Source organism: Meriones unguiculatus, chromosome 6 (genome assembly GCF_030254825.1).
Source record: "Meriones unguiculatus strain TT.TT164.6M chromosome 6, Bangor_MerUng_6.1, whole genome shotgun sequence".
Lineage (NCBI taxonomy): Eukaryota > Metazoa > Chordata > Mammalia > Rodentia > Muridae > Meriones > Meriones unguiculatus.
In genome coordinates, this window is record NC_083354.1 from 102199492 (window position 1) to 102225143 (window position 25652).

Here is a 25652-nt window from a genome sequence, read left to right on the forward strand (position 1 = left end):
TACTTACCAAAAACATAGGCTAGTGACCAAAATATTATGTGCAAAATAACAGTATGAACAAAACATGGTTTTGTTTGTCTGTTTTTTTCAGAAGCCCAGGAATGAAGATATTTTCAGCTGGTGAGCTGGTGTCAAGAGAAGGTCTAGGAAGAGCAGGCTCAAAAGCTTTGCCAATCAATGAACTGTACTGTTATGGGGTACAAATTGAACCCCAGAATGTGAAGAGCTGATTGGTGCTTGAATGATCTTCTAGGAAGTCTTGAGATCAAGTCTAAGTGTCTTTCATTGAAGAGCAAATACCGTTATGGCTAAGGAGTGCTGTGGAATTTGTAACAACTTAAGAGTCCTTAAATTTAGAAACTGGTCTGTTCCAGCCTAGAAACAAATAGCTAAAGAAAGGTGGTTGCTGTCGCCCAGCAGGGTGTGTGCCCGTGTGTGTATGCTCCTGGTGTGTGCATGCTTTACTTTTGAGGGGAGGTGATGAACGCTGAATCAGGACTCCTAAAGACCCACATCCATTCTCAGTTTTCTGCTGTTACCTTGGGCTCCCATTTCTCCTCTGAGACTTGGTGCCTTGGAGAGCCAGGAAAAGCATTTTAACGCTTTCACAGCGAGAAGGAAGGAAGGACACCCTTGTGTTGTTCGCACTAATAATGATTTGGCTGAAATTGGTTTGTGAGTGGCTCAAAAAGTAAATTCTCTTGGCATAACTTTATCTACCTCTCACCTCAAAAAGCCTGTTCACAGAGAATGAACTGTCAGAAAGCTTTATTTATTTATCAGGTGTGGTCAGCTTCTCCCGTGGAGTCACTGTACACTAACTTGTCTCTGTCTCTTTTTAATGCTGCCTCTCAGTATACGCTCCATTCAGCATTCGGTTAGCATGCCTGCCATGAGGTAAAGTATGTGTTTACAAGGTGCTTCCTGCCCTCGGTTTGGGTGTTCAACCCCAGCCACTGAGTAGGGAACTAGAATTCTGCCTCTAACTAGCTATGCATTTAACAGTTACAGTTTGCAGTTACTTTTCTTACAGTGTTGAGATCCAAAATGTGAGATTCAAGTTTTCTTGAAAATAATTACTATTTCAATTTTATTTTATTAAATCTTTATCTGAAAGCAGTTGAATCGGAAAGCACATGCCAGTGTAGAATGAGGCTTCTCTTGGGGTTTAGGGTTATTTTGTCCCTTCTCCTGTCTATGTTAGCTTTGGTGGCAACCCCCGCCCCTGCCTCCACCCTCCCACTCGGCTTCCCTTGGAGCCAGCTTTCTTCACTGGGCACCTGTAGCTGGCCTTAATTTAACCTGTGTAGGGGGCAGAGGCTCCTAACAGTATAAATCCTTGGCTTGGACTCAAGTCCATGTGGGAATCATGGACCCACTCCCTAGGGTTTCTGAGTCTAGAGCAGGGGTGGGGCCTGAGAATTCATTTTCCTAGTGTGTCCCCGGGAGGAGCTGCAGCTGCTGCTACAGCTGGCCTGGGGAAGCATGGAGTGGGGTTGGTCAACAACCATTGGCTTTGTTCTCCTCTGCTCTTTTTACCTTTGCAGCAGGTTGGGTATTTAAGGTCCAATGGCTAGGAACCTGGGGGTGAGAGACAGAAGCCCCAAGTGTGGAGGTTTCAAAGCTCTCTGATTTCTCCCAGTCCCTTCCTTGTCTGTCTGACACCGTTCTCTGGGAATTGGAGTCCCTAAGATGGAACGTACCAGCAGCGTGGCGTGTGCTCATGTTTGGGAATCCTACCTTGCAAGAAGAGATGCTAACACAGATCTAAAGCATCGTGCCCACGTGCAGGGGCTCTCATGGTGGCATTTCCCTGCATTCTGATGAGTTGTTAGGGAGGTGACAGCTGGCCTTGCCTGGCTTCTTTTTTTGTCTGTACATGTCTGTGTGACAGACACATCACTTAGACTCGGAGCGGCTGTCTTCGTGAACTGAAAAGCAAACTTGTAGACATGCTAGCTCAGAAGCTGGTCTTACCCGTGCAGAGTGTTTGTGCTCGTACTTGCAGAGAAGCACATCCTCTTTTCCTAATCAGGAGTAGCAGCAAGGAGAAATGTAGTCAGTGATGCTTCAGAGACGTCTGATTTTTTTCCATGGCGATTGTAATTTTCCTTTTTTTTTTTTTTTTCTATTTTCATAGAAACTCTCCAACTTTCAAGTCACTTGAAGAAAAAGTTGAAAACTTAAAGGCAAGTAAAGGGGTGAACTTACTTCAGGCTGTTTGATGCCTCTTTGCTATATGTTTGAAGTCTCTTTGTTGTATGTTAATCACATAAAAATAACAACACCTCAGATGTCTGCTTTATTTCAGGTATTCTTATAATTGAACAAAATTTGCTTTTTTTTTTAATCTAGAAAACAAAATACTAACAAGTTGGTTCTTCTACCCTGTCCTAGCTGTTATGCTATACCCAAACCTATTCCATTGTTACTGATTATTGTGCATCAACGTTATATTTGATGTCTGTTTATATAGTCCTTAGAATGGATAGTATCTTTATTTTTTGGATATTGTGTTAATTCTTTTATTACATTGAGTTCATTAATGTCATTAAGTTAGTCATTATTATTATTATTGGTAGTAGCATTGGTTTTTTTTTGTTTTGTTTTGTTTTATATTTTGAGACAAGGTTTCTCTGAGTAGCCTTAACTGTCCTAGAACTCACTTTGTAGACTAGGTTGGCCTCAAACTCAGAACTCAAGAGATCTACCTGCCTGGGATTAAAAGAGTGTGCCACCACTGCCTGCCTTTTATTATTTTGAAGCATATGTTTATTTATTGTTTAGCGCTTTCACACGTTTATAGGGTGTATCTTGATCATAATAACCTTTTGATCCCCAATATTGAAGGTATACATCCTTCCATGATTAGCTTTATAAATTGCATTAGTTCCAAGATGATTACAAAATCATATTCTGAGAATTGCGCATAGTGTCTCATGCATGTAATCCCAGAATTTTTGAGGCTGAGGCAAGATTGCCTAGAATTTGATGCTAGCTCAAGCTACAGAGTGATACCATGTTACAAAAACACCAAAACAAACAAAAATTCCAAACCAACCAACCAACCAACCAACCAACCAACCAAATAAAAACTAACCCCAAACTAAAATCAAAGCAAAAACATAGCAGCCCTTAGGATCACAAATGGCATCCAGGTGTACCTGCTTGGAACTCCTGATATTCTATTCTATAGTACTCATGTGAAGCCTGTGTGATTATTTCTTTATTCAATCTTGATTGTAGTGGCTACAGTTGGAGCTGATAGCATGGCAAGGTGATACCCACCTGTAATTTCAGCACATTACAAAGGCAGGGTGTGCCTTCCTTTCTCAGTAGGAGAGATCTGATGCTGTACAGTGGTCTGGACTTTTAGCATTGACTTCCCAGTCTGCATGTAAATTTATGACTGTTGGTTGAGGAATCACCCTGTACACACAGTCTTACAACTTTATGTATGTGAGCCCATGACTGCAGGAGCCCTTCTTTTAATTCCCGTGAGTGGAGGAACCCTTCTTTTTGTTCAGGAATACTGCTTAGGCGCCTCGAATAGTTCTTGTATGTTGCTCAGTGCACATTGGATGAATACAAACGTACATCACACTCATGTTTCTAGATTGGTCCATGAAACTGGCTTCACTCAGAATCTCAATGCCAGCTCATACATCTGAAGACAAGCTGCATTTGAAAGAGTCAGGGTTTGCTGTGACTCAGTTTTCAAGATTGTTTGGACTCTCCCTGCCTCTCCTGATGTCTGTCCTGAGTGTTAGTTTTCGAAATATCTAGTCAGAAGTCAGGATCCCTGAGATAAGAAGGACTGCTTGGTCGCTTGCTGTGTTAACCTTCTATAGATTATAGTATAGTCCATTTGTCACATATGACTTAGCATCGAGATGATGTCTTAGCTAGGATTACTATTGGTGTGATGAAACACCGTGGCCCAAAGCAAGCTGGGAGGGAAAGGGTTTATTTGGCTCACACTTCCAGATCATAGACCATCACTGAAGGAAGTCAGAACAGGGACTCAGACGCGGCAGAGGCCATGGGGGCTTGTTCTTCATGGCTCGCTCAGCCTGCTTTCTTATAGCAGCCAGGATCACCAGCCCAGGAATGTAACCACCCACAATGGGCTAGGCCCATCCCTCATCAGTCATTAATTAAGATGTCCCAAAAGCTTGCCTACAACCTGATCTTATTTTTGTCAGTCGAGATTCCCTCCTCTAAGGTGACTGTAGCTTGTCTCAAGTTGATATTAAACTATCCATCGCAGATAGAAACATAAAATATAGCTTTACAAAGTATATTGAGCAGCTGTTGCTAAAGAAACTTGTGGTTGTAAGCTTGGGATGCTTTTGCCAGATTATACTTGTATCCATTTAAGCTTAGGGTCAACATGTCTGTGCACTGAGATTTTGGATAGATTCAGTTATCTGTAGTTTTTGAGCATGTGGCTGTAACAGAGAAAGCTGAGGGTTCCATGCATCCCGGGAGACAGGAAGGGAAAGTCAGGGAAGGCCTCTCATTAATAGGCTTTCAGGCCTCTTTGAGAAATGATGACCTGGTCTTGTGGAAATGTGAAGCCATTGACACTTTCTTCTGTACATTTTTACCAAAAAGCTTTGCTGGTGGCCTTGCACAGTGAAGGGAGGGTACGGATCATGAACAGGATGAGTTGAGAGGTAGGAGTTGCAATCCAGGCCAAAGAGGACAGTGGATAAATTCAGGTGCTAGCATGGGACTAAATGTGGAGATATTTGGAAGTTAGGCCAGGACAAAAGCAATCTGCTGTGGAACCAGAGGATGGCCCATGCACAGTTCTGCATGTTGTTCTGCCAATTGTGTAGATGCTGGGCTATACAAGTTTTTTTTTTTTTTAACAAACATCTTTAAATTTAATATTAAGATACATAACATTTTAAGCTCTTCTACTTAGAATTTTAAGGAGCAAACAGTGAAGTGAAACAATGTAAAGATTATTTTCTTGCTTGAAGGGTTTCATTGGCTTCCCTGGAGAGGAAAGGGGAATGGAAGAGGGACCACTTGAGGGGAGTTCACAGTTCACCTTTGCCTATGCTGAATGGCAAGGAGTTGTAACAATTTCTTAGAGTTAATGAATGTATGTCAGTGAATTTTAATAGTAGGTACAAGTCGTGCAAATTCTTCCAATTGGATGGGAGGTTAAAAAAAAAAAAAAAAGCTCATTTAGATTCCAGTGTTTAGACGATGCCCAGTCAAGACTGGGGTAACAGGAAGGTCGAGTTTGAATCCACTGCACACGTATTCCTGGTCACTGGCTGGTTTCCTAGTGTTAGCTGTCACATTGCATCGTTACATGTAACAGTCGGTGAGCACTGATAAGCATGAAGTGACACACTGAGCAGCAGAGCTGTGGTTTGCGTCTTGTGAGACAGTGTTTCACAGGGACTTACAGTACAGCCCGGGCCAGAGAGCCAACTTATGGCGCTTGTCCTGCCCCAGGCTCTTGAGTTTTAGGCATGAGCTGCTACAGCAAGCGATTAGTTTTGAGAAAAAAACAAAAAACAAAACAACAACAAAAAACCCCTGTGAAATAGAATAGAAATGTCAGGCATATGCAGCATTCAAACAAATATTGAGTGACAGTTTCAGGCATGGTAGATTGGAGAATAGCTCTCCTTAAATCTAGTACACACAAAGTTCCTCAGGGACCGGTCCCTCTGGTGTTAAGATTCCAGTTCTGACATCCTGGCTCTCTGACAAGCCCCCCGATGATGTTGAGACTGTAGGCCAGATTTTTTTTTTTTTTTAAAACAAGACAGGGTTTGTTTGTGTAGCCTTGGGTGCCCTGGAACTCACTCTGTAGACCACGCTGGCCTTGAACTCACAGAGATCCGCCTGCCTCTGCCTCCCTGAGCGGTGGGGTTAAAGGTGTGACACCATTACTGTTCTGTTTGGCTACGCCAAGCCTTTATGTAGGAAAGGGCTAAAAAGCTTTCAGTCCACCTGGAAAAATATTTTTCCCTTCCATTTGTACTTTCTGAATGAATGTGGCTGAATGAAATAGACTGACTACAAAATGTTTATCAAGCATCTACAGAGGTCAGGAGATACATGGGAATAACAGCATGCAGAGTTCTTTAAGTAGAATTTCTGGTGGGGCTCAATTAGCTGATGGGGGGATGTGTTTCAGCAAAGAAGAAAGCAGGTGTTAACTCTTAAGCTGCCGTGAGCATGCCAGCAGCTCTCGCATCACCTGTATGTAATAACTGGGCCATGAGAGGCCCCCTGTGTTCTTGAAAGTAAATTTAGAGTTCCTTTTGGCGGAGGCAGTTAATTTTGTTTCATTGATGTCCTTTCTTTTTTATGCTTTTTTTTTTTTTTTTTTTTTTTTAAGTATAAAGTAGGAGGAACCAAGACTGCTGGCGCAGATTTTGGAGAAGTTCTGAATTCCGCAGCAAAGGCTACTCACTCCACGGACATGGAGCCTCCTCCGGAACAGACACAGGAGAGTCCCTGAGATGCCGACCTCTGTTCTGCTGCCCACTGCCAGGTGCTGCACGTGAGATCCAAGCACATCTCGTCAACGTTCATGGCCGCAGATTCCAACCAGAGTGCTTTTGTTTAGCTTTACTTACTTCTTTGACCAAATAGTTTGTGAATTAAACAAAGTGAAACCAACTTCACCTCCACTCCATGGAAACACTCTTTAGTGTGCACAGAGGGCCCTTTATATAGGGCCTAGCATCACAGAGCCCCCATAGTCCCAAGGCGCTCACCAGAATGACAGGAAGCTGCAGGTGGCCACTGGGTTTCTGCTTCACAAAATCACTCAACATCTGGGATTCTATTTTGATTCTTCTTTTCTATTTGTGTCATTGTTTTTTCCTTTTTGAGTCTCTGTACACTTGATTTGAACTAAAATTGTTCTTTTCTAAATTCTGGTTATTAAAAGTTTTGGAATTATTTTATTACTTTCAAAGGAGAAACAACCAGCAAAATTCTCTTATATGTGTGAGAATCATATTTTGGGTTCCCGAAGACTTCAGTCTAAAGTAGACAGGTGTGTTCTGTAAGTTAAAAACATGCAGAAACTCAAACTTGCAGTGGCATGATTGTGGGGTCCCCTCCCGTATCCTTCGTAATTGTCATTTGTAGCAACAACTATTTCAGCATATTGTTTAATATGCCACTTACACGTGTTTTTTTTTTTTTTTTCTTTTACAAGATTAAAATTTAGTTTCAGGTAAACTGACAAATAACATCGTGAGTCAAGCATAAGGTGTTATTGTAAATTGAGATGTGACCACAGTCATCACTGATAATTCCAGGAGTCTAAAAAGTCTATATAGGTCCAGATAGCTATGAAAATGCTAAAATAGACCCCCTTGGAGGAAACTGCTGCCTCCATTAAACCTGTTTATCACTCTTTAGGAAGCACAGAAAGTTCTATGAGAAATACGACTTGAATTTTTTTTATACTTATATGATAAGGTATTGTTAACTCCGAAGGATGTAAGGCATTAATACAGATGAGCTCGCTATGCTGTACTTGCTTTCAGTGTGTCAGCGATTGTAAACTGCACTGTAGACATTGTCCCTGCTTTGAGAACTGCTGGGACTCGTGAATCAAAGCTTCCAGACATGTCTGCTAAGCTCCTATATTAGCTGTGCTTACTACTGACCCGCTCCCGATTCCTTGTGCTGTATGTGTTTTTGGCCTACGAGGTTACATCTGTTATTTATCAGTTGTGGTTGTTTTATCCTTCGTCCATGCCAAATGTTAATTGCCAAGCTTGGAGTGACCTAAAGCATTTCTCAAAAGCATGACCAGATTTAACTGAGGATAATATTTCTGCAAACCAAATCTGAAAAGCCACAGATGTCGGTCGTTACAAAATGACATGCTGCCATTCTGGACTGGTACTTGGATGCAATGGAAACTGTGCTCTGTTACACGTGAAAAATCTCAATAAAGTCTATGTATCAGTAGTAAAGGTTTCAATATTTATTAAGCCAGTGGTAAAAGAGCTCATTTGTATTAATGCCTTACATCCTTTGGAGTTATCAACAATACCTTAGTATAAAAAAAAATTTCAAGTCGTATCTCTCATAGAACTGTTGGTGCTTCCTAAAGAGCGACAAATAGGTTTCATGGAGGGTTTCCTCCAAGGTGATCTGTTTTAGCATTGTCATAGCTATCTAGACCTAAAGACTTTTTAGACTCCTGGAATTATCAGTGATGACTGTGGTCACATGTCAACTTACAGTACTATCTTACGCTTGACCCACAATTTACCTGGATAAAGCTTGTATGATAAAATCAACTGGTATTCGGGAAGCAGTTTTCTAGAGGACTGGGTCTGTTGATGTTTGTCTCTTTAGAGAAATATTGTGATTATTCAATATAATGGTTCTTTTACAAATTAGTATTTTATTTGTTTCCATTCCAACATCTTTTTAACAGACTGTTTCCTGGTTGCCCACTTTGTATTTGTAACCAGGCAAAATGGGTTAAGAGGGCAGTATTTTTTGTTTTGTTTCATACAAATTTTGTAACGAGAACTCTCATATGAGGAAAATGATAGAAGTGTTTGGTGGGAATAGAATGGATCTCTATGAGTAAATTCAGGGGATGAGTGTGAAAGAAAAAAATTAGAGAGTTACGTTTCTAGACCTCTTCCTACACTTAAAAAGTTAATCCACTAGAAGGTACCCTGCCTCGTCAAAGAAGTTACAAACTGATCAAGGACTAATGTGGATTTTAGAATATTCAAAAATATTAAAAATATTTGTGGGAGAGTCATTATTGAATTCACAGATACTGAGAAGATTTGAAACACAGCAATTAACAGAAATATTCCAAAGAGGTTGGGGCCATTCTACTGGGAAAACAACAAAAGAGAAAGCTCAAATAGTTGTGAAATCTCCGATATTTAAGGACATAAAATAGCGGAAGATCTCTGAGGCCCAAAGGCAGTTTTCCCTAACTCAAGGGGTCTGCGGAAAACTTAGCAAGAATTTTTATAGTTTAGAACCTGAGAAATTAATGAAAGAGAGCTCATTACCTGGATTATGATCTTAGTAACTCATACAGAAGAATGTTTAATTTGAACTATTTCTGGATCTTTTAATTAAGGTACACTATTTTCTGTGAAGTGCTTGGAAACAATAAAAACTATAATTTGGGTATAGTTTTTTTTTTTTTAATTTTTTTATGTATTTCCCGTCTTCCAGGAAAGGGGTGAATCAACTATGTAACTTTTCTCAAACTCTTCAGATCTTGACATGTAAAACAGGAAAACCAAACCAACCAACCAAAAACACAGCAGCTGTCTTTATTTAATCATCGTATTGGAAAGATTCAGGATTCAGTAGTCATTAAATGATTATTTCAGCAAAAGAGAGGCAGAGGAGACACAGCATGGAACAACTGTCAGGATCCTGGATTCTTTAGTAGTTTTGTTTTCCTTTTAAAGTAAGATTATTTTTCATTATGTATTTGTATATATGTTGCCAAAGTCTTACTCTGTATTGGCAAGATCCAGGGTAGAATCTGGATTAGGATGCAAAATCCAGGTTTCGATGTATCACTTGGGTTTTGCTTTATTCCTTGGGTGGCCAAGCTGATGGCTCAGGCAACTGATCAGACAGATGACTCAATGAAGAAGAGGAGAGAGAGTGCAGGATTCCTTTTCTAGGATTAGGGACTGGCTGCAGTGCTGCTAAGGAGGAAATTTAAACTGACCACTATTTTCCTGCAGCTGCTGCTGTAAAGGCAGCTTCTAGCCCAAACTGCAGGGGGTTGTAAAAAGAGACTCTTTGATCTGAGATTAGCTCCTGCACAGGAGCAGGCCAGTGAAGAGGGCTCAGCAAGCCTAAAGTAAATGTCAGCCTGCTTATCTTAAGAGGCTGATGGTTAGGGCTGGAATCTACTAATGTATTTGTGAATTGATAAAAAGGGAAGAGGAGAGAAAGTAAGGAGTGATCACTCATGCACACACACTCAAGGGAAAAGGGTGGATAAGTTAAAAACTTCAACAAATTCCCACAGGCTTACATGTGACGATGATGCTGATTTCTGCTAACATCTCCTCTGTAGAAACTGCAACAAATTCTGACTGTTAGTTCCATAGTACCAGCCCATACATACATATAGACAGATGTGTAGATCTGTACATATTCATACACACATTCAATGGATGATACAAAAGGAGCTCCTTAATACAGAAAGACAATTGACACACATATAACATGTACAAAAACCAGACAGATATATGTACATGCAAACATCTATATACATATTTACAACTCATGGGTGACACACACTGCAAAATGGGCTTCAACCCCAGTGGGACCCTCATTCATTGTCTGGCCACAGCTTTTACACTTTTAAGACGTCAGAAATGGAATTACCTCATAGTCAAAAGGGCAATTACAAAAACAAATGAATTTGGAAATGCGACAAGTGTTTCAAAACTCAACAGCTTTATCCTCTAGGTGAGGCAACATGTATATTAGGTTTAAAAGTCGGACCTTAGTAGCTTCATCTGTTCATCCAGGTGTAGGTTTTATGCTGAAGACTGAACCTGGGGCCTTGGCATGCCAAGCAAGCACTGGAGTTTACAAAGCAGTTAGTTCTTTAAACTTGGCTCTTCCCAGGCAGGGAAACCAAATCAGCAATATGATACTGGTTGCCCATGACTACTGAGGGCTCTTAAAGATCACTGGCCATGTTTTAGTTTAACAAAGGAACTGAAGGCAATAACCATAGAGAATAACATTTTAGACAAGAATCCACTTAACTCTCAGCAGAGGCAAGTGTGTAGAAGGAGGTCTCATCTGGAGTAGAAGCTACCTTTCAGGCAATTACTGAATTTGTAGGATTCTCTCTACAGTGATAATGTTGAGTCTTAGGTGAGTTGTAAAATTATGCACCATTCCAAGGTCAGTATACACCTATGACATTGAGGAGGATTCAAATTAACAGCCAATGACATAAAGAGGGTCTGTCCTGGCCCTGGTAGTGACAATGCTTGCAGAATCGCACCATTCAGGGAAAAGCATGAAGTTCAGGTCAGCTTCAGCTACAGTGAGGCTCAAGACCAGTCTGGGCTACATGAGACCCTGATTTTTTTTTTTTTTTAAAAAGTATTTTCTTGCAAATGGCATAGAAAACTGACATCTGCTCCAGATTTGGAACTTTGTAGGATAACATCGAATTGGTGGTTAGACAAATGGCCCACTTAATTGGCAAACACTTCTTTATGATTGGTTATGTTTGACTCTGAAGTGAAGGGACAACAAATGCTGGGGACGAAACAATCAAAACATATATAGTATTTGTGGGGGTGATGGAAGTGCTTGCCAAACCTGGGCATATTCGGAAACTTAAGTCACAAGAAGGATGGTAAGCAGCCCGGAGAAAGCGGCACTGATGGCTTTTGTAGTGCTTGACTGGGCCGAGGACAGACCCACCACCAGTTTCGCAAACTGCTTTGCGCCTACTTCAAAGGCAATCTTCTCTTCCTTCCCGGAATTTCGGACGCTAAGAATTATTTCAAGTGTCAAGCACGACACATTCGGGAATGCTGAATAACAAGGCAACAGGATGCGCTCACGACCTTGGGGCTTCCCACTCCCGACAGATTATCAAGAAGACCGGTGAAGACCTCGGGGTACCGCAGTGGAAGCGTCCCCGCCTCCTCTGCGAGGCACGCGCCTCGCCGCCCCGCCCCGCCCCGCCCCGCCCCGCCCCGCCCGCCCGCCCGCCCGCCATCAGGCAGTGGGCGGAGCCCTCCCCGCCCCGCCCCTTGACCTGCCAGCGTGCGGAAGAGGCCAAAGGTGAGGGGTCGCGCAGGCGTCATGGCGGCGCTGTGTGGCTTCCATGCCGGGACTGCTGGGAGCCGTTTCTTGAGAGCGCGTCTCTTCTCCAAGCCCTTTCGAAATGCATGCTCGGACAGCGGCCCCGAGGGCGCGATCCACGACCCCTCCGCTCTTCGGGCGCGCGCGGGCGGCCTCTCGAGTGCTCTGAAGCGACACTCAGAGCTGCAGCGGAAGGCGGAGCACGGCGGACTGGTGAGCAGGCCTCGCGACGCCACGTCCCGACGCGGGGCCAGCGTGGGGTGGGGCTGAGCTCGTGACACCAGGGAGGGGCCAGCTAGGGGGCCAGGATTCCCCCAGTGTTGGGATGATGCTAACCTGCGGCACTTGGGAGGGGCCGGCATGATGGGGCGGGCAGGATTCTGTCAGTGTTGAGGTGGGGCTAATTTGCGACGCTGGGGATGGGACAGCAATGGGGGACTAGTATCCTGTGAGTGTTGGGGTGGGGCTAATCTGAGACACTAGGGAGAGGACGATCTTCTGTCACTGTTGGTATGGAACTAACTAGTGACTAACTAGTCATACCAGTGATTTAGGGACCGAGCGGAGAGGGACTGGAGCATCAAGGTGTAGCTTCCTACCCTTGACTTCCAGCAGCGAGCTTGTGACTCATACTTTGTATTCTGCCTCATTTGTGGCTGGATGGGTTCTCTCCACCCGAATAGCCTTTAGAGTCATTCTCGGCGAGCCAGCCAGCCAGTGGGGCTTTTGGGGCAACCCCTGGGACTTTTGGGAACCCCTGGGAAAAGGGCTCCAGGTCTTAGCTCTGCCTCAAGGAGCTGTAGTATAAGGCCCCAGGCCTGTCATAAACATCGTAATCTTATTGATGGGTGAATGACAGATACAGCTACTGTGAACTGGGTGTATGATGTAATCTGTCACTGTTTCACTTTTCTTTACTGAAAATAACCTTTTTTTTAATGTTTTTTTTTCCCATTTGTGTAAACCAAAACTTGTTAAATAGGATAAAACGTTTAGCAACGTGAAGTAGTGGAAATAGAAATAAGGACAAGACTGGGATTTGTTTGTTTTGGTTTTTTGTTTTTCAAGACAGGGTTTCTCTGTGTAGAGCCCTGACTGTCCAGGAATTCTCTTTGTCTACCAAGTTGGTCTCGAACTCACAGAGATCCACTTGTCTATGTCTCCCAGAGTGCTGGTATTAAAAGCATATGCCATTAAGGCTGGAATTTTTTTAATTAATAAATTCCATTATACATGAAATAGGTTACATAAGGAAAACTGAGGGTCTTGTCCCCTGTGGAATAAATAGTATGAAACAGTACATTGTGTAGACATTTCTCCAGATTGCAGAGTCATTTTAGTTTTCAGTGTCAAAACTTTTCTTTGATCTTTTGATGGGAAGGACACCAGAATATGGTTTTTGCCGCATGTAGTGGCTTAAAACACTTTAAAAAAAAAAAAACTTACAGGACAGTAGGAGTTCTTTAAAACAAAAAAATAACACATAGGAATTAGCCAAAACAAACAAATAGAAGGAAAAGAGTCCAAGAGAAGGCACAAGAAATTGACCCACTTGTTTGCCACTCAGGAGTTCCATAAAAACACTAAGCTGGAAGCCATGACGTATACTTAGTGGACCCAGTGCAGAGCTGTGCAGGCCGTGTGTATGCTATTTCAGTCACTGGGAGTTCATATGAGCATTGCTTATTTTAATTTAGGGGGCCTTGTTCTCTTTGTGTCTTCCATCTCCTCTGGCTCTTCCACCATTTCTACCTCCTCTTCCCCAGGGCTTACTCTGAGGGGAGGGATTTGATGGAGACATCTCACTTAGGGCTAAGTGTTCCACCTCTCAATAATGTCTGGCTGTGGGTCTCTGTCTTATTTGTTCCCCTCTGCTGCAAGAGGAAGCTTCTCTGATGATGGCTAAGGCACTGATCTATGAGCATAGCAGAATGTTATTTGGAGTAGTTTTACTGGTACATTGTTTCTCTCTCTTTTTTTCTCTCTCTCCATCCATCCTTTAATCACTTTAGCAGTATTCTTTAGCTTTATCCTTACCCTAAATCCCTGGGCTATTTAGTCTCAAGTTCTTGGTCACCCAAGCAGTGTTTGGTATGTGTCTCATCTTGTGGAGTGGGCCTTAAGTCAAATCAGATATTGGTTGGTGACTCCTATAAGCTCTGTGCCACCATTGCACTAGCATATCTTGCAAGCAGGACACCATTTTAGATCAGAGGGTCTGTGGCTGGGTTGGTGTTTATATTTCTCTTTTAGTAGTATGTAGAGTACCTTCATGTACCAAAGGTGTTAGGCTGTAGGGGGTGAAGGCTCTTCATGTTCCATGAGTTGCATAGGTGTTGTCTTCAGCAGTGGGGCCCTGCTGTCAGTTTGTGGAGAGCAACCTATAGTCTTGGCAACAGCTTGGGTTGAATGAGGATTCCCATGGGACCTTTGGCCAACAACTCAACTAGTGGTAACACAGTCCTGGAAGTGGAAGCTTCATTTGGTGACAAGATGGCCAGTTAGGACCCTGGCTCCCCCATTATTTGGCGATTTCAATTAGATTACCTTTGTGTATGTATATATTCTAGGAAGTTTCTGCTGTGTTAAGTTCTTATACTGCCTCTCAAATGGTCCTTAATTTTAGGGATCTCTCCCCACATTATTTCTTTTGGCTCCCTCTTTTCTCCCTGTCCCCACTTAATCTTTCCATATCTATCCATAACTTCCATAACTATTCTATTTTCCTTTTCTAGGGAGATCTGTTTGTCTCTTTAGTCCCTTACTCTATACCTACCTTTGTAGTTCTACAGATTGCAGCTTGGTTATCACCGACTTAGCTAATAGCCACATATCATCAAATACATAACTGTAATTCTCTTTTTGGGTCTGGGATACCTCATCTAGGATGATTTTCTAGTTCTGTCCATTACTTGCAGATTTCTTTTCTTTCTTTCTTTCTTTCTTTCTTTCTTTCTTTTTTTTTTGTAATAGCTGAATAATACTCTAATGTGTCAATGTCCCACATATTTTTTTTAAGTCCATTCTTCAGTTGAGGGATATCTAGGTTGTTTCTAGATTCTGTTCTATGACTAGAATAGCAACGAACATGATGGAGCAGTGTCCTTGTTTAATGAAGCATCCTTTGGGTATATGCCCAAGAGTGGTATAATTGGATCTTGAGGTAGATAAGTTCCCATCTTCCTGAAGGAACCACTGATTTCCATACTGGCTGTACAAGTTTGCACAGTAGGAATTCTTTCTTTCTTTTTATTTAAAATTTTTAATATTAATTACAATTTATTCACTTTGTATACAGTAGGAGTTCGTAAGGAATCTCACTGGCCTAAAAATGAGATACTGAAATTTTCCAGTTCTTTTTGTTTGTTTTTTCAGGACAGGTTTTCTCTGTGTAGCCTTGGCTATTCTGGACTCACTTTGTAGACAAGGCTGGCCTTGAGCTCACAGAGATCCACCTTCTCTGTCTCCCTGAGTTCTGGGATTACAGGTGTGCACCACTGTTTCGGTTCTTTATGTTTTGGGGAGTACCTTTCCTTGTCTGCTTCTTTTCTGGGAACATGGTGCTCTTTGACTCAAGGGCCCCTTCTACCAACTTCAAAGCTGACAACTGACAGTGACAACTGAGTCCTCATACTCACTACCTCATGATGACCCTGCATTCTGCATTCTGTGGGGATAAAATTAGGACCACCCAGCAAACCAGAATAACCTCCCTATATTAAGGACTGCTTGTTGGAAGTCTTAATCAGATCTGTGGGTTTCACATAGTCAATAATGATCAGTTTAATGAAGGAAAGATCTGAGATTGAGAGTGACCATGATTCCCGTTCTTTCTGAGAACTGTTGTAATTAGGCTGTTCTGTTTTCTTAGGAGGTGGCAAGGTGTTTCCTGGCTGACCCAGGGCATTTTTTGTTTGCTCTGCCAAGTTCATACTGTATGGAGTCTCCAAGGACAGTTTTTCTTTATCTAACTTAGAGTAGAAAACATTATTCAGGCAGTGGTGGTGCACACCTTTAATCCCAGCAGCTGAGGATTAAACCCACAGCCCTGTATGTGCTGGGCTCAAGTTCTAACACAGCTCCAGTGACAGCTATTTTATTTTGCTTGTTTTTTTTTTTTTTTTTTTTTTTTTTTTTTTTTTCTGAGACAGGTTCCCCAATATCACATGAGGTTGGCTTAAGATTTGTGATTCTCCTACCTTTCACAGTCATAAACTGGCTTGGGTCTGTGTAAATGGTATTTTAAATGTCACTTGGGGTTGGGGCACATGTTGCCAAGCCTGCTGACTTGGAGAGAATTAATTCCTGCAAACTGTTTTCTGACCTCCACATATGTCCTGTGGCATGTCATTCTCCTAGCTTCCCCCTCAAAAGGAAGTCTTTGCATGCTGTAACTACAGGTTGAAATGTACAATTCAGTGAGACAGTAAAATCAAGTTTTTCATTGGAGAGGTAGAAAACCCAAAACAACAAAGACACTATGCACATGTCTAACCCTAACTTACAGGAATTGGTAATTTCTGATATATTAGCTTGTGCCACATAAGTACACTTTAGGATAAAGATTTTCATGGCTTTCTCCTCAACAGAGTGAGCTTTTTAAGGAGGGTCAGGTCTTTTTGTCTCTTGTTCTAGTTTGTTTCTGCTGTTGAGCAGTATGTGACCCATGGCAGGTACTCGGCAACATTTGCTGTCTTAGTTACTTTCCTCCTTCCTTGGACCAAGTACCTGGCGACAGCAGCTTATGGAAGAAAGGACGTAGCCCACTTGGTAGAGAAGGCGGGGCTGGGCGTCAGGAGCAGGATCTAGCTCCTTCCAGGTGCCTGCAGCCATAAAGCAGAGAGATGGGTGGTGGTGCCCAGCTCTTTCCCATTTTTTTTCCCTTCTTCTGAGTGGGACCTGTGGGATAGCGCCACCTACATTCAGGGTCCGTCTCCCTCCTCATCAGAATCTCTCTGGAGACACCCTCACATGCATGCCCAGGGATGTGTCTCCTACATTGCACAATGATTGCATTGTCTAGTCAAGTTGACTGTGAAGAGTAAATGTGAGGCTTTACCAAGTGGATGCATGGATAAGGAGTCCACAGTTCATACTGGAACTTCAGTTACGCCTGCTAGTGACTACCCGCAAACCACTGCACACATACGACAGTTTGGGCTGAGAGTTATATGTGCTTCTTCATAATAAAATTAATAGTAATAATAATAGTAATAGTAATAGAATGATTTTAGAGTAGTAAGGAAGCGGAAAATACTCTGCTAGTATTAATATTTACTGGAAGTTTTGGTACATTTCTGTCTTGTGTTTGTGATGCGGAATGCAAGCAGTTGTTAGGGATTGAGAGGGATTTAGTTTTTTGAAGCGTCTCACATCACTTTTTGGAGTTCCTGTGTTTAATTAATTAATTAATTGAAGAGTAACCTAAAATTAGAAGATTAAATAAATACTGTGATCAGGACTTTTGAAGGAGTTTATTTACAAATTATAAAAGTAATATTTAAAAAGAGTTTAAATAGGTGTTCGCAGCCATAGCAGTGCTGCTGCCGCCTCTCGCTTGCCCAGCTCCAGCTGAAGGAGAAAGCGGGCTTAGTAAGGAGGAGCATTACCATGGCTTGCACAAAACAGCCTGCCCACAAATTCACCAGTAGCACAGCACCCAGGAAACAACTGAATACGAAAACCCGCCTGCAAGAGTGTTCCCTGCATTGGAGGAGTGAAGAAACCTCATTGTTACAGGCCTGGTACTGTGGCTCTCCATGAAATCAGATGCTATCAAACGTCCACCAAATGTCTGATTCACTAGCTCCCCTTACTGTGTCTAGTGGGAGAAATTGCGCAGGACTTTGAAACAGATCTGCACTTCCAGTGTGCAGCTATTGTGCTTTGCAGGAAGCAAGTGAGGCTTCTCTGGTTGGCTGTTTTGTGCTACCCTTGCCAAATGTTTAACAGTTATGCCAAAAGATATCCAGGTAGCATGTCATATAGGCTTAAGAGTCCACTATGAGGGGAAACATTTCATTCTCAAAACAGTTTTTTCCTCATCTTCCTGTTATCAGTAGTGCTAAATGTTTGATATTTTCCCCAATGGGATCAGAAGATACCTAAGTTTATGATTGTGAGTGGAAAAATAGGGGGTAAAAATCAGGTATTGGCAGTTTTTCCATTTTTCCATTTTCATTTGTATGTTAATTTTTAAAGTAAGTGCAAGGTGTAAAGCATTAATGCAAACAAAATGTTTCAGTGAATATATTTCAACTTTATAACTACTATATATAGTATCTATATAACTTCATACCTATATATAGTTCAACTTTATAACTATTATAAATAAGCCTGTTAATTTTTTCTGGAGAATGCCAGCATTTGGATTAAAAAAAAAAAAGTTAATTTCTTATTGATGGTAAAAAGCATTTAAATCGTACAGGAAGGTATTATGTAAAATGTAAAGCATTCTCAAGGATGGAGAGTTTTTAGATGTATGCCCCTTGAATTTTGTTTATGTACATTTGTATATACAAACATACACAGCACAAATATAGACTAATTATATATATATATATATAACTACATATAGTATATATAGTTAAAAACAGAATTGGTTCATGTTATAAAAACACTTTTCAGCTACATCATTGGATTCAGAAAGTCCTTGTTTAAATTCTTGGTTTTGCTTTGTTTCCTAGCTGTATTTTAATTTCTTAATTATTTTTGGGTGTGTTTGTGCACTGCATGTGTGTGTGTGGTGTGTGTGTGGTGTGTGTGGCCAGTCAATGGGGTTGGATCCTCTGGGATTGGAGTATAGACAACTGTGAACTACTATGTAGGTGCTGGGAAGTGAACCCAGTCCATTTGAAGAATAACCAATGTTCCTAACCACTGAGCCATCTTTCTAGCCTCTCCTAGCTCTGTTTCTTTAAAAAACAAAACTACTGTGTATCTGTTTTCTTCTTTTCCTTTTGTGAGAAATCTGAGTCATGGGATTATTGCAAGTTTAAATAATTCAGTATTTAAAGCACTTGAAACTAGCCCCTGCCAATAAACATAGTGAAGTTTAGTTGCTACGACTGAAAATTGTTATATTCACCTAAGTAAAACGTTGAGTATTTTCCTTTTTGCTTCATACGTTCAGTGTATACACAGCATTAACAGTTCTGCTGATGTTTTTATATTATGGCCAAAACATAATTTATTTAACTAGAAAACACCTTCCTTCAAAATGTTTAGATTGTTGCTGTTTTATTTCCCTGTAATAAAGATAATGCTACAGTGTACATTTTTGGCTTTGTGAGAATATGAAAGCAAATCTAGAGGATGCCCACCAGGAGGAAGCTTCCACACGATTTGCATTTGGTGGGTATGGTCTGCCTAGACAGAAGAACTCCCCTGAACAGTGTTTCTGTACCACCCGTCCCCTTTTCATTATGTCTGCATTTGCCTTTGTTGTTCTGCATTTCTGAGGATGGAGCGCGTCCTTGGCCCTCATACATGGCTGTGCAAGTGCACTGATGCTGAGCTCTGTCCTCGGCCAGCAGTGGATTGTTTAGATGTTGGATAACCAAACCAAATTTCGGGGAATGTGAACTGATTTTAAGTGAAAATTGCTGATGTTTATATTTTTTTTACCTGCTAAATGAACTTACAGTTATACTTGTAATCAGATAGATACCATAAATGTATATAGGAGTTTTATGTAAGATTTCATTAGTAAGATGGTTTATGCTTGGTGTTTTTTTTTTTTTTTTTTTTAAGATAAACATTGCTGTTTCCTAGACACATTGCTCTTCACCCTGAGATGCATCTCTCATGTGCTGATTCACTGTAAAACTCACCCTCTGTTTAGTCTTGGTCTTACCAACCATCTGAAACACCTATGACTGTCCCGTGCTTTGCTTCATTCTGCCTTTATCACACATTGACAGCTCTATGGTTTCACTTCTGAGCCTGTTTTGTCTTACTTTGTAGTTGCAACTCTTGGAAAGAGTTCATTGCCATCCACTGCATGATGCCATACATGTGAGTAGGAATATATGGTTATTTAAGGTGGAATAAAACTTAGTTTGACGATTGAACAATTATGCAAAAATAACAACTGAGATGCCTATTTTTAGATTAGAAAATATGTATATAGTAATGAATTTCAAGTGATTCCCACTCATTTTTTACATCATGGGTTTCATTGTGGCATTTTCGTGTATGCCAAGCAGCCAAGAATTGATTCACATAATTTTTTTTATCCTAATTTCTCACTAGATAAAGGGAGCTTGAAAGGCCTATGGCTTCTTTGGTTACGCGTGTGCTCATGTGGCCACATCTCTTTTTCTTTTGGTTCACCAGCTTTGAGGATGCTATTTTTCAGTGGTTGGTGGTTTTGCTTATTTTGCATGTAAGGACCAAATATTATTCATTACTGTATATAATAATATAGCTTATTCTGGTGTATAAAAGGGCTGGTAAATATTTGCTGAAGATAATTTTGTACATATATTTTCTGTATTTTTTTCCTTTGTGGGGTAGGGAATCAAAGCCTAATCCTTGCCCATGATGGACTTTTGCTGTATCTGAGTGACATCCCAGCCTTTCTCTCATGAATTCTAAGTCCCTCTTATGTCACTGAGACAATATGACTAGAGTTGGAAACTGTTGCAGTTTATAACCCGTTTATTAACTGCCCAAAGATGGCAGTATTGAGCAAAGAATGGGTTTTTCTGTGTCCAGGCTATTTCCTTACAGTAAAGGGTGTTCTGTCCCTCTTCAGTACATTGTAAAGGTGGTTTGCAAGGACTTTAGAGTCTGTACAGTGGAACATCTTTCTACTTTAGGTTATTGAGAATATTGGCATTAAAGGATACTTTGTAGATTTATTTATTTTTACAACATCTTAGATGGGTTTCATGTAAATAATTTTAAATATTTTTATTTCTGGTTAAAAATTTATACATATATACATATATACATTTTTTAAAATTTGAAAATACTTAGCCAGGTGTGGTGGTACATACCTTTAATCTTAGCACTTGGGAGGCAGAGACAGGTAGATCTTTATGAGTTCAAGGCCAGCGTGGTCTACATAGTGAGTTTCAGCATAATAAGGGAAAGAAAGTCTCAAAGAACCAAACCAGCCAACCAACCAACTAATGCAAAACAAAACAAAACAAAAAAAACCCTGTGATTTTTCCAGGGCTTTGTTTGTTTGTTTAATATGCAGTTCATGATAGAGTTCTTGTCATTGAGTTCTTGTCAGAATACCAAAGGATTTGTTTCAATATAAAGGGAGAAATGAGCTTATTTTATATGTTTTAAGTTAACTAAATGAATATAATATTAAAATTATATGCTTCAATTTTACCTTCCCAATTTTATTTTTTTTTCTCTTTCCAGTTTCCTATTGAAATTAGACATTTAAAAAATTCCTAAATTTGTAAAGGAATGTTGAAAAATGTTTCAGATTCTAACCATGATGCCAGTCCTTTTTCTTTACATTATAGGATTCTTGAAGAGTTACTAAGGATAAAAGTCTTCTGATATATTAATTTCCATGTTAGAGAAAATTGCTAGTGAATATTAAGACAATGAAATAGTAAATTAAAGTAGATAGACGTCTTCAAGGGAGTAGGCTTTTATCAACACTGAAAATGTGTTTAAAAGCAGCGCATTTCCAGAAAGGCAATATGATTTATAGTTAGCACATGCTATATTTAAAGGGTGGTCTTATGACATGACCCATTTTGACCCTTTTTTGACTTTCAGCTCAGTCTTAGTTTCTCTAGTTGTAGGTCTTTTCTTATACCCATATTTTTGCCTAGCAATCTTGCAAAATCTTCTTTTGATGTTTTTGTTGTTGTTTTTTTTTTCTTCTAAGGGTTAGATTAAAATTTCATTTTTGTTACATTATAGTCTTTAACTTTGTTTTTATTTATTAGCATTAATTAACAGAGGAAATAAAAGAAACTAACCACATTTGAGCACAACCTGATTTGTAGGATTTGGGAACTGAAAGTAAACAGTATTGATTCAGTTTGGGTTTTATCCTTGTCTTTTTTTTTTTTTTTTTTAAGGTTGTGGACCCCACTGTTGGTAGAATGGGCAGTGAGTCTTTGCTGGCAGTTGTCAGTGGTCTTCAGGGATCTGCAGCTCAATCAACTGTCTTGACTCTGACTATTCAAATAGATTAGTTGGACTCAGTTGAGTTCTCCCGAGGAAATAAGGAGTACTGAAAACTAGATGTATTTATTTCAGAGAAATGAAAACATATCTTCAAGCTTGGGATGAGGATCAGTTGGTAGAGTCCTTGTCTAGCGTGCATGAAGCCTTGGCTTCTGTTTAGCACTACATGAACAAGGAATAGTGATAGTTACAGTATGGCTGGTGGAGTACTTGGAAGGTGGAGGCAGGAGGACCAGAAATTTAAGGTTACTCTTGACTGTATAAGGAGGTCGAGGTCAGCCTGGACTACATGAGACCCTTTCTCAAACAAATGTTAAAAAGCAAAATGTTTATATAAAACCTAAACTGAAACCCAAATATTCATAGCAGGTTTATTTCTTAATTTAAAATTTTTTAAATTTTCAAAAGATTTTTAAAATTTAAAAAGTGTTAATAGATACTGGCAAAGGTGGAAAAAAGGGACTGCTGGAGCAGCCATTGTGGGGGTTGGTATGGAGGTTCCTCAAAAAGCTGAAAACAGGTATGTCTACCAGAAGATCCAGCTGTACAATTCTTGGGCATATATCCACAGGGCTCTGTTTTTTACTAGAGACAGTTGCTTATCCGTATTCATTGCTTCATTCATCATAGCCCGAACTTAGAAACAGCCTGGTGTCATCAGCAGATGAATGAATATTGAAAAATAGCGAAGGATAATGGAATAACACCAGCTTATCTTCGTTCTCTTTCCAGTCAAATAAATCTGTTTATATCTCTCCTGTGCCTTGTCTTCTATTATTCCCATCATGTTCCTTCTGAATTCCTGCACATCCAGCAAAACTCCTCACTGCTTTTACATAATCTGCATAATCAGCTTAAGCCATCTCTCTTTCCAAGCTTAAATACTACCTGGGTATAGTGCTCAGAGTTCTGCCTACTGATCTTTCCCCTGTCCTTCAGTTTCTCCTTGGTTCTGCACTCTGTGTCACCTGGAGACCTGTTCAAGTCTCCATTCTTTACTTCTGCTGCAGCACATTTCCAGAAACCACTATATCTGTTGCCTTGTGCAGCCCGAGAACCAAAACAGCTTGCATGAACACTTGGATCTGTTGTAAAACCTTTTCTTGCTCTTAGGTTGTTTTAGTTAGGGTTTTATTGCTGTGAAGAGACACCATGACCAAAGCAAGTCTTATAAAGGAAAACATTTAATTGGGTCTGGCTTACAGTTTCAGAGATTTAGTCCAGTATCGTCATGGTGGGAAGCAGGGCAGTGTGTAGGTAGACATAGAGCTGGAATCACCAAGAGTTCTACATCTTGATTCAAAGGCAGCAGGAGGTGATATCTTCCACAGGCAGCAGGGAGGAGGCTCCGGATCACACTGGCCAGACTTGAGCATCTCTATGAGACTCAAAGCCCTGCCTCCATGGTGGCCCGTTTCGTCTAACAAAGCTACACCTCCTCCAGTAAAGCCACACCTCCTAGTAGTGCCACTGCCCATGGGCTGAGCATAGTCACCATATGGGTCCACTAAAACTGGCAGGTTTGAGGGTAACTTGTAAAAAGGATAGAAATACAGATCAAAATGTATTTGTTGCCTCTACACATTAGTGGGACACACTAGTTATTGTGACTCTACTAGGAAAAAGGGGAACTTTTTTATGTCTCAGATCACTAAACTTAGAATTTTCCCTTTGTAGCACAGTTTAGCTCCTTACCCCAATGTTCCATCACCAGAATGATGTCCAGCGGAATAAGTTGACAGTAAAATTCCTAAGGCTCAGGTTATAGCATAGATCTGGAGACCTTAGAGAGCTATGAGGTATATGATCTTTACTCCAGAGTCAGTAAAAGGAAGCTTTTGTCAGATCAGTAGTGGCCTGCCAGATGCTCCAGATTTGTCCCAGCCCTGAAATTATATCGAGAACAGTAGCTACAGTTGGATCTACCACTAAGTTTCTAATAATAAATTGTCATCCTGTAAGTCCATCTGTTTTCTACAGGGCCATGTAGACATGGGAATGAGGTAGGACCTGTATACATGGATCTACTAAGTCCTTTGTGCTGGCAGCAGTGGCAGCAGTCCTTCCAAGGAATTCAGAACTGCCTTTAGTTTACTTGCTAAATGGGACATTCTAGGGCAGTGGTTCTCAGCCTTCCTAATGCTGTGACGCTTTAATGCAGCTCCTCATGTTGTGGTGGCCCATTGCTACTTCATAACAGTAGCCTAGCTTTGCTTCTGTTATGAACCATAACGTAAATATTTTTGGAGATAGAGGTTTGTCAAAGGGGCCCTGACCCACAGGTTGAGAACTACTGTTCTAATGTCTTCTGCTGGCTTTCCCTATTATAGTCGTTCTATGTCCACAAATCAGAACCAGTGTTGATATTTTGCCAGTTAACCAAGTGTATGTATTACAGTGATACATTCTAGAATGAGAAGATAGCCACAGAGTAGGTACATGGGAGCATTGAGCTGTGCTCTCCGACAACCTCTGTTCTGACTGGAGGGATTTGTCTGTCCAGGAATTAATGCCAGCTCAGCTCTGAAAATCTGTTCTCCCTTACTCAGTGGACAGTCACCCTGATCAATAACCATAGCTCTCTTTGAGAAAGTGAGGAAGAGGCTTGATAGTATAAATAGTTAGCATTTCAACATGACGCTTCCGTACACATATATCTTACTTTGCTCCTGTTTGGCCTCCTGCCCCCAATTCCCAGACCATCCCTGATGGTCTCTTCCTCTCGCTTCTGCTTTCATATCATGCCATATATATATATATATATATATATATATATATATGCACACACACACACATATATATGTAAGTATGTATATCCCATATGTATATTTCCTATATATATCTTACCTATATTTCCTATATCTCCTATATAGATATGTATATCCTATATATATAGGATACTTTTTATCTTTCTTTTTCCCTGCCCCATTACCCGCTCTTGTTTCCTCCTCTTTCCTCCTTTTAGATAATTTCCTCCCATACTGGTCTCCCATATTCAGGCAACAGGGCCTTGGAATGAACTCCTCTTCATTTAAGAAATGAAAAGTTTGGAAATTGGTTCAATTTGTGGGGAGGAGTAGGCCATGAAACTCACTTGTGACTCAAACCAAGACTTTTTTTCATGAAATTGAGAGTGTTTTCATCCATTTAATTTCCAGGAACAGTATAATCAAGCAACCAGAGAGCCTGAAGATTAGACTCTTGATAGTCACTGAGCTCTGGGACTCTGATGACCCATTTTGCTGTTCCTTGCCATGTCCTTTGAATTCAGGAAGCCCTTTTTACAGCAGTTCCCACTGCTAGTCTTGCCTCCTAACAGTGGCTAGAAGAGCCACCACAGCACATGTTCCTTCAGGACCATCAGTGTCTCCTTGTCTTGGTGAGGGGATACTGTGAAGGGCAGGTGAGCAGCTCTTAAGTAGGTGATCCACTCCAGCATTTCATCCTCTCCAGGCCCTTTGAGTGCTTTCACTGGGCTGAGGAGGGCATTTCAACCTCATTTAGTATAGCTTTCACTCAGCCAGACAAGCAGACCCTTGAAAGTTACTGCCAGTCACTTACCACTGACATTCTGTATTTACAAACTCTTTGTAGCAAGCCCATCTTAATATAGGACCTGGAACAATGCTGTTTTCCTCTCATTG

General features: G+C 40.8%; 2 protein-coding genes across 7 annotated transcripts in view; both read left to right on the plus strand.

Moving 5' to 3' along the window:
- Tpd52 (tumor protein D52) overlaps nucleotides 1-9170 on the plus strand; it is an 86870-nt gene extending 77700 nt beyond the window's left edge. For 5 of the 6 annotated variants that reach the window (XM_060385793.1, XM_060385797.1, XM_060385796.1 and 2 more), the window contains 3 exons: nucleotides 856-897; nucleotides 2141-2189; nucleotides 6374-9170. In XM_060385793.1, coding sequence (XP_060241776.1) covers nucleotides 856-897; nucleotides 2141-2189; nucleotides 6374-6496 — 214 coding nt within the window. In that variant the 3' untranslated portion in view covers nucleotides 6497-9170. The remainder of the gene's footprint in view (nucleotides 1-855; nucleotides 898-2140; nucleotides 2190-6373) is intronic. The other variant, XM_060385795.1, reaches the window with a different exon arrangement.
- Nucleotides 9171-11795: 2625 nt separating this feature from the next.
- Nucleotides 11796-25652, plus strand: part of Mrps28 (mitochondrial ribosomal protein S28) — a 109055-nt gene continuing 95198 nt past the window's right edge. The window contains exon 1 of the mRNA XM_021632365.2: nucleotides 11796-12054. Coding sequence (XP_021488040.1) covers nucleotides 11842-12054 — 213 coding nt within the window. The 5' untranslated portion in view covers nucleotides 11796-11841. The remainder of the gene's footprint in view (nucleotides 12055-25652) is intronic.